This window comes from Palaemon carinicauda, chromosome 8 (genome assembly GCF_036898095.1).
Source record: "Palaemon carinicauda isolate YSFRI2023 chromosome 8, ASM3689809v2, whole genome shotgun sequence".
Classification (NCBI taxonomy): domain Eukaryota; kingdom Metazoa; phylum Arthropoda; class Malacostraca; order Decapoda; family Palaemonidae; genus Palaemon; species Palaemon carinicauda.
This window is the reverse complement of record NC_090732.1, coordinates 153,830,926-153,842,413: the sequence shown is the minus strand read 5'-3', so window position 1 is coordinate 153,842,413 and position 11,488 is coordinate 153,830,926. Positions and strand designations below refer to the sequence as shown.

General features: G+C 33.4%; 1 protein-coding gene across 1 annotated transcript in view; it reads left to right on the top strand.

The window, feature by feature from the left end:
- LOC137645502 (repetitive organellar protein-like) overlaps window positions 1-815 on the top strand; it is a 28,180-nt gene extending 27,365 nt beyond the window's left edge. The window contains exon 5 of the mRNA XM_068378307.1: window positions 502-815. Coding sequence (XP_068234408.1) covers window positions 502-815 — 314 coding nt within the window. The remainder of the gene's footprint in view (window positions 1-501) is intronic.
- Window positions 816-11,488: the final 10,673 nt, after the last annotated feature.

Sequence of the window (11,488 nt, the reverse complement as noted above, 5' to 3'; positions counted from 1 at the left end):
GCTCATTTAAACGCAAAACATGTCACAGACCCATTTGTACAAATACAAGAAGCTAAAAGTTTTATAGACTTTGCTAAAGGAGATGCAAGTGCGTATCTTGGGGGAGTTTCTTTTCAAGAGGCAGTTACATAGGACGATTTCAAAGTTAGGCTTCGTGCGATCTATGGCGGTGAGGAAGCCTTCGATGTAGTTTTTAACATTAAGAAATACACTTAAGCCTCTATGACTCTGCTTAATGTTATAGAAAGAGCGGCTCTCATTGCCGATAAGCTTAATAAATATAAAGATATTTTAGGTAATTCCACATGGGTTACAAGAGATAACATTGCCATGAAAGATTTCTTACGACTAATGTATTTAACTTGCATAACAATTATGTTGCCTGAGGCTTTAGTGAGCTGTTTTGATAAAAAGTTGAACGCCCGAAAGTACAGAATTAGATTTATATAAACATAGAGAAACACATATATAAGTGTAATCTTGATCCCTTGTTTACACAAGTTTTTGCAAAAAATGAAACTAAGCCACAACGAGTAAACGTAGTTGTTAACAATCAAGTTGAAGGGATGACGTGTTATAATTGCAAACGTCAAGGTCACTTGATCGCAGACTGTAGAACGCGATTTTGTTCGATACATAATAGTTCAACTCATTCATATAATCGATGCTACTCGCGTAATCAACAACAGAATCTTAGAAACACCCAGTCAGTTTCCCAGTCAATTCCATATGGAAATAAAAAGAAAAACCCTCAGTCTAATAAGAAGAAACAGGCAAACGGCATTGCAGTTCAAAATAAAAAAACAAACTATTAGTGCTTCAAACAACTCTGTTCCTGGTCCGTCTAAACAGAACTCGCAAGGTCAGACGAATTTTCAGAATGTGCAAAGCAACGCAAATACCACATAATTATCTCAAATGGGGAAGAGAGTGATGTTGGGTCATTGGTATCAACACCCTTGTATCAAATAATCCATTTAATCATTTATCAGATCGTTGTAAGGCAATATATTTTCTCATGAAACACACGTCCGAATCAAATAAACCAGTGCAGGTTCCCGTAGATTTGCAACAAATTCACGCAATAATGTCAAAATGAGTTACGACCAACATTATATACTGTAAATTTAAAACACCGATCCTCCACCAACACACATAATCCATCAGTGGTGGCCAATGTGGTAATGTCCCCGACTGGTGAACGCCAGACTGGGGTTCGAGTCCCGCTCAGACTTGTTAGTTTCTTTGGTCGCTACAACCTCACCATCCTTGCGAGCTAAGGACGGGGGTTCTGGGGGAGTCTGTAGGTCTATCTGCTGAGTCATCAGCAGCCATTGTTTTGCCCTCCTTGGTCCTAGCTTGGGTGGAGTGGGGGCTTGGGTGTTGATCATATGTATATATTATCAGTCTCTAGGGCATTGTCCTGCTTGATAGGGCAATGTCACTGTCTCTTGCCTCTGCCATTCATGAGCGGCTTTTAAACCTTTAGAGGAGGATCCATACCGCTTGCGGCAGCGGGAAAAGACCACGTAGTGTGAAAGAGGCCTAATTTCCTCGACCTGGGGTAATTTTCTTGTCTTGGAATAATTTCCTTCTCCAGTGGTAATTTCCTAGTCCAGGAATAATTTCTCTGACCAGGGGTAATTTCCTTGTCCAGGAATAATTTCCTTGTCCTGGAATAATTTCCTTGTCCTGGAATAATTTCCTTGTCCTGGAATAATTTCCTTTTCCTGGAATAATTTCCTTGTCCAGGAATAATTTCCTTGTCCAGGAATAATTTCCTTGTCCAGGAATAATTTCCTTGTCCAGGAATAATTTCCTTGACCTGGAATAATTTCCTTGACCTGGAATAATTTCCTTGTCCTGGAATAATTTCCTTAACCAGGGGTAATTACCTTAACCAGGGGTAATTTCCTTAACCAGGGGTAATTACCTTGACCAGAGGTAATTTCCTTAACCAGGGGTAATTTCCTTAACCAGGGGTAATTTCCTTAACCAGGGGTAATTTCCTTAACCAGGGGTAATTTCTTTGACCAGGGGTAATTTCCTTAACCAGGGGTAATTTCCTTAACCAGGGGTAACTTCTTTAACCTAGGATATTATTTCATAGAATCTGCGAAAATATTTAGTTCGAAGAGAGCCGAGTCAAGAGTTAAAATATTAGTATAAAATGGAGAAGTTGAAGATTTATTTATGTATTTATATATGTGAGAGAGAGAGAGAGAGAGAGAGAGAGAGAGAGAGAGAGAGAGGAGAGAGAGAGAGAGAGAGAGAGGAGAGAGAGAGAGAGAGAGAGAGAGAGAGAGTTAAAAAAATGTGGAAATAATGGATTACCATACTAAGGCTATACTATTTTAATTGTTCTCTCTCTCTCTCTCTCTCTCTCTCTCTCTCTCTCTCTCTCTCTCTGTGTTACCCACAACAGTCATCTAACATTCAGGTACACAAATAACAACCTTGAGTCAACAGATACATACTTGGGCTCTAAAGAAATGTGTCAACAATTCTCAGCAGAGAGAGAGAGAGAGAGAGAGAGAGAGAGAGAGAGAGAGAGAGAGAGAGAGAGAGAGAGAGAGAGAGAGAGAGAGAGAGAGAGAGAGAGAGAATTGTAGTCTCTCTTCCATTTTTATGGAGATGTATTAAGAACATCTACATATTAAAGATGCCTTTGTATATCAGATGAATTCACATTTTTTTCCGTACCATTTTTTCCTGACTAAAATGTCGATTATCATATTTAGAGAACTAAATGGAGGTAAAGTTAGCAAGTGAATAATACATTTTATTTGCTTAATGCGTTGTGATGTAATAATGCATGAGATAAAGGTATAGTGTGATCCCAAACAGTTGAGTTACTACGAAGAGACATAACCAAATTTTAAAACTTGAAGGTTTGAAGGTAGCTCATGAATGGCAGTGGCAAGGGACAGTGACAATGCCCAAGCATGACGATGGCCTAAAGACTGACCATATATACATATTATCAGCACCCAAGCACCCTCTCCGCCCAAGCTAGGAACAGGGGGGGCCAGGCAATGGCTGCTGATAACTCAGTAGGTAGACCTATTGGCTTCCCAAAACCCCCTTTCCTTAACTCACAAGGATGATGAGGTTGTAGACACTAAGAAACTATCGTGCTTGAGCGGGACTCTAACCCAGACAGGGATGTTTCCAGTAGGCTAACAACCCAAAAATTTGTGATACCAAATTCTCAGAAAGGATCGCCTTCAAAATCCTTTCTACTTATAACCATATATCAAGCTGTTACCATTCCCAAAGCATGGGTGTGGGTTCAGCAACCCCATCCGTCACAAAAAAGCTAATAATCTCACAACAAACCCAGAGCTCCTGGTGCGAAGATACATTGAGTCCAGTAGACCTAAATATTTTGGAGCACATCCAAAAATTCTTCATTGTAAAACCACTCGAATATTCTAATTCTAGATGATCCTTTTAACAGGGGTATTAAAGATCCCAAGACGACTCTGACCACCTGAATCCAACTAGAGATTCTCTCTTATACGACACCCAACCTTGCCCCCTTAAAAAATTCTTCAGACAGGTGGAGATATGATTTTTTTTTTTTTTTTTTTTTTTTTTTTTTTTTTTTTTTTTTTTTTGAGGGAGGGGGTGTGTTGGTTGGTGTGTGATCGTGGGCTAACATATAGTAGGATATAAATATGTATATATACATATACACATATATAAATATGAATATAAATATATATAAATATAGATATAAATATATATAAATATAGATATAAATATATATAAATATAGATATAAATATATATAAATATAGATATAAATATATATAAATATAGATATAAATACATATAAATATAGATATAAATATATATAAATATGAATATATATGACTATAAAGATATATACATATATACATATAAATACGTATATATAAATAATATATATATATATATATATATATATATATATATATATATATATATATATATATATATATATATATATATATATATGTATGTATAAGCACACAAGTCGCCTTTCCATGCAAGCTAGTACCGGGGAGGGCCAGACAATGGCTGCTGATATCTCAACAGGTAGACCTACAGTATAGGCTTTCTCCAAACCCCACACACCCTTAACTCACATGGATGGTGAGGTTGCAGACACTACTAGAAACGATCGAGTTTGAGCGGGACTAACCACAATCCAGCAGGTTGCCAGGCAGGGTGGTTTTCAAGAGGCTGCCGGTTAGGGTATGCTAGCTTAAGCCAATGCAGATAAACACAAAAACACCAAGGAAGGATGGGGAGATGCCATATGCATACTACACTTTACAATATAAAATAGTATATTGCTTTAAGAAGATACTAATTAATTACAAATAATTTCAGAGAATTTGATGACATGATAAATGGCGCAGAAACCCTGCTGGCTTCGGAACAAAAACGCATGCAACATAAAGAAAGTGGGTGGACCCGGTGGAGACGCAAAATTCTCCTACCCACGAAAGGGTGGATACTGATTCAAGGTGCGGAAGGAAAAGTACCATGCGCGCAGGCGCCAATCTGGCTTAAACTAACCGCCACAATGTGTGTGTTTTTTTCACACGTACAAACGCTTAAAATACAAGTCAATAGAAATAGGTAGAGAAATGATAAATGCATAAAATTGTAGCTCTGAGGGAGCGGAATAAATATATGTAGTGAACCACAGTGTGGCGAAAAGAGAATTCGATGAGAATGCTGGACGACGGACGGAGCGCTGTCCTTACACTGCACTTTACAATATAATAAAACCGTATATAGCTTTAAGTAGATACTAATTAATTAAAAATAATTTCATTGAGTTTGATGACATGATAAATGGCGCAGAAACCCTGCTGGCTTCGGAACAAAAAAACATGCAACATAAAGAAAGTGGGTGGAGACGCAAAATTCTCCTACCCACGAAAGGGTGGATACCGAACATGATCGATGAGGAAGAAGTTGAAGCATCCATGATAAAAGAAAAAAAAGATAAGAGAACTAGTAGAAACTCTCCCAGCGAACGGCAAAGATGGCGCTGCGAAAATCTAAGTATAAACAGGACACGTTGGTTGTTGAACATTAAGATCGGGAGTTGTAACGGCTCCCTCTCCTATGTCCTCCCCCCCCCCCCTCTACCCTTATACTTCGAAACAAAGTTAACTATTCGGGGAAGGATAGCCAATGCTTGTTATTAACGCGCCCCTGATTTATACAAGATATCTCTCGGGATATTCACTCCAGAGGTCGGAACTCCGTCGATACCTTTAAGGTAAAATTTCTCTGGTATATCACTCGCAGAAATATCCCAAGTAGAAGCTGCCAATGTATCCATCAGGACGACATGGCTCGAGCCCAAAAAGCTAATTACATTCTTGAATGACATGAAATATAGAATTAAATTACCATACTTCCTGCTATTCTATTGGAGTTTTTTTTTTTTTTTTCTTGACAATCATGATTACAACAGCAGAATACAGCTTTTCAACACTGAAAACGAGAAAAAATCAAGAACCCATATGAATTCATTAAGACTATATACACTTGCAGTGCTTTCACTGGAGAATAACAAATCGGTTCTCTTATCCTGAGATAAAGGAGAAAACTAACCTTTTCATTCATAATAAAAAAAAAAAAATTTATATGAAGGGATCAAGCTTGAACATTAACAATAGGTTATGGCAAGTGAAAGACAGTTTGATTTTGTTCTAGGATTTATAAAGTTTCTGAATACATTTTCTAATGTCTGGTCCCTTCCAAACATCAAAACAAAGGCTACATTTCTTTTTCGTTACTATTATCATTATTACGAGTATTCCCAAAACCTTGTACCCGAATCATTACAAAAAAAACAATCTCAAATGATTAGGACTAGCCTATTCCCAAACCTTGTACCAGAGTCATTACAAAAAAGTCCATCATAAATCAGGATTATTCCCAAACCTTTTGTCTAATTGCATCCATCAGATATGATTATTACCCTGAAATCTAGGATTATTCCCAAACCTTTTGTCTGAGTTATTACAAAAATCAAATCAGATATGATTATTCCCAAACCTTTGTCTGAATTATTACAAAATCCAATCAGATTAGGATTATTCCCAAACCTTGTCTGAATTATTACAAAAATCCAATCAAATATTAGGATTATTCCCAAACCTTATGTCTGAATTATTACAAAAATCCAATCAGATATTAGGATTATTCCCAAACCTTTGTATCTGAATCATTACAAAAATCAAATCAAATATTAGGATTATTCCCAAACCTTTTATCTGAATCATTACAAAAATCAATCAAATATTAGGATTATTCCCAAACCTTTGTATCTGAATCATTACAAAAATCCAATCAAATATTAGGATTATTCCCAAACCTTTGTCTGAATTATTACAAAAATCCAATCAAATATTAGGATTATTCCCAAACCTTTTATCTGAATTATTACAAAAATTCAATCAAATATTAGGATTATTCCCAAACCTTGTGTCTGAATTATTACAAAAATCCAATCAGATATTAGGATTATTCCCAAACCTTGGTCTGAATTATTACAAAAATCCAATCAAATATTAGGATTATTCCCAAACCTTGTGTCTGAATTATTACAAAAATCCAATCAGATATTAGGATTATTCCCAAACCTTGGGTCTGAATTATTACAAAAATTCAATCAAATATTAGGATTATTCCCAAACCTTGTGTCTGAATTATTACAAAAATCCAATCAGATATTAGGATTATTCCCAAACCTTGGGTCTGAATTATTACAAAAATTCAATCAAATATTAGGATTATTCCCAAACCTTGTGTCTGAATTATTACAAAAATCAATCAGATATTAGGATTATTCCCAAACCTTGGGTCTGAATTATTACAAAAATCAATCAAATATTAGGATTATTCCCAAACCTTGTGTCTGAATTATTACAAAAATCAATCAGATATTAGGATTATTCCCAAACCTTTTGTCTGTCCAAATCATTACAAAAATCCAATCAGATATTAGGATTATTCCCAAACCTTGGGTCTGAATTATTACAAAAATTCAATCAAATATTAGGATTATTCCCAAACCTTTTATCTGAATCATTACAAAAATCCAATCAGATATTAGGATTATTCCCAAACCTTGGGTCTGAATTATTACAAAAATTCAATCAAATATTAGGATTATTCCCAAACCTTTTATCTGAATCATTACAAAAATCAATCAAATATTAGGATTATTCCCAAACCTTGTGTCTGAATTATTACAAAAATCCAATCAGATATTAGGATTATTCCCAAACCTTGTCTGAATTATTACAAAAATTCAATCAAATATTAGGATTATTCCCAAACCTTTTGTCTGAATCATTACAAAAATCCAATCAGATATTAGGATTATTCCCAAACCTTGGGTCTGAATTATTACAAAAAAATCAAATATTAGGATTATTCCCAAACCTTTGTCTGAATTATTACAAAAATCAATCAGATATTAGGATTATTCCCAAACCTTTTGTCTGAATTATTACAAAAATCCAATCAGATATTAGGATTATTCCCAAACCTTTTGTCTGAATTATTACAAAAATCAATCAAATATTAGGATTATTCCCAAACCTTTGTCTGAATTATTACAAAAATCCAATCAGATATTAGGATTATTCCCAAACCTTTTGGGTCTGAATTATTACAAAAATCAATCAAATATTAGGATTATTCCCAAACCTTGTCTGAATTATTACAAAAATCAATCAATATTAGGATTATTCCCAAACCTTTTGTCTGAATTATTACAAAAATCCAATCAGATATTAGGATTATTCCCAAACCTTGTCTGAATTATTACAAAAATCAATCAGATATTAGGATTATTCCCAAACCTTTTGTCTGAATTATTACAAAAATCCAATCAGATATTAGGATTATTCCCAAACCTTTGTCTGAATTATTACAAAAATCCAATCAGATATTAGGATTATTCCCAAACCTTGGGTCTGAATTATTACAAAAATCAATCAAATATTAGGATTATTCCCAAACCTTTTGTCTGAATTATTACAAAAATCCAATCAGATATTAGGATTATTCCCAAACCTTTGTCTGAATTATTACAAAAATCCAATCAGATATTAGGATTATTCCCAAACCTTGGGTCTGAATTATTACAAAAATCCAATCAAATATTAGGATTATTCCCAAACCTTTTGTCTGAATTATTACAAAAATCCAATCAGATATTAGGATTATTCCCAAACCTTGGGTCTGAATTATTACAAAAATCCAATCAAATATTAGGATTATTCCCAAACCTTTTGTCTGAATCATTACAAAAATCCAATCAGATATTAGGATTATTCCCAAACCTTGGGTCTGAATTATTACAAAAATCAATCAAATATTAGGATTATTCCCAAACCTTTTGTCTGAATCATTACAAAAATCCAATCAGATATTAGGATTATTCCCAAACCTTGGGTCTGAATCATTACAAAAATCCAATCAGATATTAGGATTATTCCCAAACCTTGGGTCTGAATTATTACAAAAATCAATCAATATTAGGATTATTCCCAAACCTTGGGTCTGAATCATTACAAAAATCCAATCAGATATTAGGATTATTCCCAAACCTTGGGTCTGAATTATTACAAAAATCCAATCAGATATTAGGATTATTCCCAAACCTTGGGTCTGAATCATTACAAAAATCCAATCAGATATTAGGATTATTCCCAAACCTTGTCTGAATCATTACAAAAATCCAATCAGATATTAGGATTATTCCCAAACCTTGGGTCTGAATTATTACAAAAATCCAATCAGATATTAGGATTATTCCCAAACCTTTTGTCTGAATTATTACAAAAATCCAATCAGATATTAGGATTATTCCCAAACCTTAGGTCTGAATCATTACAAAAATCCAATCAGATATTAGGATTATTCCCAAACCTTGTATCTGAATCATTACAAAAATCCAATCAAATATTAGGATTATTCCCAAACCTTGGGTCTGAATCATTACAAAAATTCAATCAAATATTAGGATTATTCCCGAACCTTTTGTCTGAATTATTACAAAAATCCAATCAGATATTAGGATTATTCCCAAACCTTGGGTCTGAATCATTATAAAATTAAATCAAATATTAAGATTATTCCCAAACCTTTTATCTGAATCATTACAAAAATAAAATAAAATATTAGGATTATTCCCAAACCTTGGGTCTGAATCATTACAAAAATTCAATCAAATATTAGGATTATTCCCAAACCTTTTGTCTGAATTATTACAAAAATCCAATCAGATATTAGGATTATTCCCAAACCTTGGGTCTGAATCATTACAAAAATTCAATCAAATATTAGGATTATTCCCAGACTTTTTATCTGAATCATTACAAAAATCCAATTCAGATATTAGGATTATTCCCAAACCTTGTGTCTGAATCATTACAAAAAATCCAATCAGATATTAGTATTATTCCCAAACCTTGGGTCTGAATCATTACAAAAAATCCAATCAGATATTAGGATTATTCCCAAACCTTGGGTCTGAATCATTACAAAAAATCCAATCAGATATTAGGATTATTCCCAAACCTTGGGTCTGAATCATTACAAAAAATTCAATCAAATATTAGGATTATTCCCAGACTTTTTATCTGAATCATTACAAAAATCCAATCAGATATTAGGATTATTCCCAAACCTTGGGTCTGAATCATTACAAAAAATCCAATCAGATATTAGGATTATTCCCAAACCTTGGGTCTGAATCATTACAAAAAATCCAATCAGATATTAGGATTATTCCCAAACCTTGGGTCTGAATCATTACAAAAAATCCAATCAAATATTAGGATTATTCCCAAACCTTTTATCTGAATCATTACAAAAATCCAATCAAATATTAGGATTATTCCCAAACCTTGGGTCTGAATTATTACAAATTCAATTAAATATTAGGATTGTTCCCAAACCTTGTATCTGAATCATTACAAAAAAACAATCAGATATTAGGATTATTCCCAAACCTTGGGTCTGAATTATTACAAAAATTCAATCAAATATTAGGACTGTTCCCAAACCTTGTGTCTGAATCATTACAAAATACCAATCAGATATTAGGATTATTCCCAAACCTTGGGTCTGAATCATTACAAAAATTCAATCAAATATTAGGATTATTCCCAAACCTTGTGTCTGAATTATTACAAAAAAACAATCAGATATTAGGATTATTCCCAAACCTTGGGTCTGAATTATTACAAAAATTAAATCGAATATTAGTGTTGTTCCCAAACCTTGTGTCTGAATCATTACAAAAAAACAATCAGATATTAGGATTATTCCCAAACCTTGGGTCTGAATCATTACAAAAAATCCAATCAAATATTAGGATTATTCCCAAACCTTTTATCTGAATCATTACAAAAATCCAATCAAATATTAGGATTATTCCCAAACCTTGGGTCTGAATTATTACAAATTCAATCAAATATTAGGATTGTTCCCAAACCTTGTATCTGAATCATTACAAAAATCCAATCAAATATTAGGATTATTCCCAAACCTTGGGTCTGAATTATTACAAAAATTAAATCAAATATTAGGATTGTTCCCAAAACCTTGTGTCTGAATTATTACAAAAATCCAATCAGATATTAGGATTATTCTCAAACCTTTTATCTGAATTACAAAAATCCAGTCAGAAATTATTAGGATTATTCTTAAACGTATCTGAAGTATTGCCCATTACAGGATTCGGTAAACTACGAATGGAGAAATTCACTATTTTTACTTTAAATATCCTGAAATTCTTTCCGATACATTACAAGTTCTGGTGTACAAGGTTAGGAACCTGAGGTGAATAGTTGTATGTTATCCCTATTTGCCTTGCCTCATTTCTCAAAAGCTTTTGAGAGAATATCTAAGTAAAATATATCAAAACTGACTTTAAAAAGACAAGAAAAAAAAAAGATGAACAGTCTGTAAATGGTATACTGTTAAAGAAATTAAACAGCCCTTCCTGGGTACCGTATAATGAGTAGAAACCTTCTATGGGAATGACTTAGCAGCATAGATATTTAAAGATGTTCAAGAAGAGATGTAGCTCAAAATATTGTATATTTTGGATTTTTTAGATAATTAGATAGTGCTAATGTCTCTTCATTCTCTCTTGATAAAGCAAAACTTTGTTACATATTTGAAAATAGTAATTTTACAACCACACTTTAAATCCTAAATTTGAAATACTAGGCAAATATTAGGAACTGATCGAGGATATAAAAGTAATCATTGTAATAACACTAGTAATAAGACAAATATAAAATACTGAAGAAAAAAAAGTTAAGGGAAACTGACCGGTACAATTTGGGGTAGGCTACCATTTAAGACGTCTTTGTTGTACAAACTATACAATTTTGTTCAAACCAGTGATACATAAAATTTTGACGAGGTGGCAACATTGATATGGTTAGTAC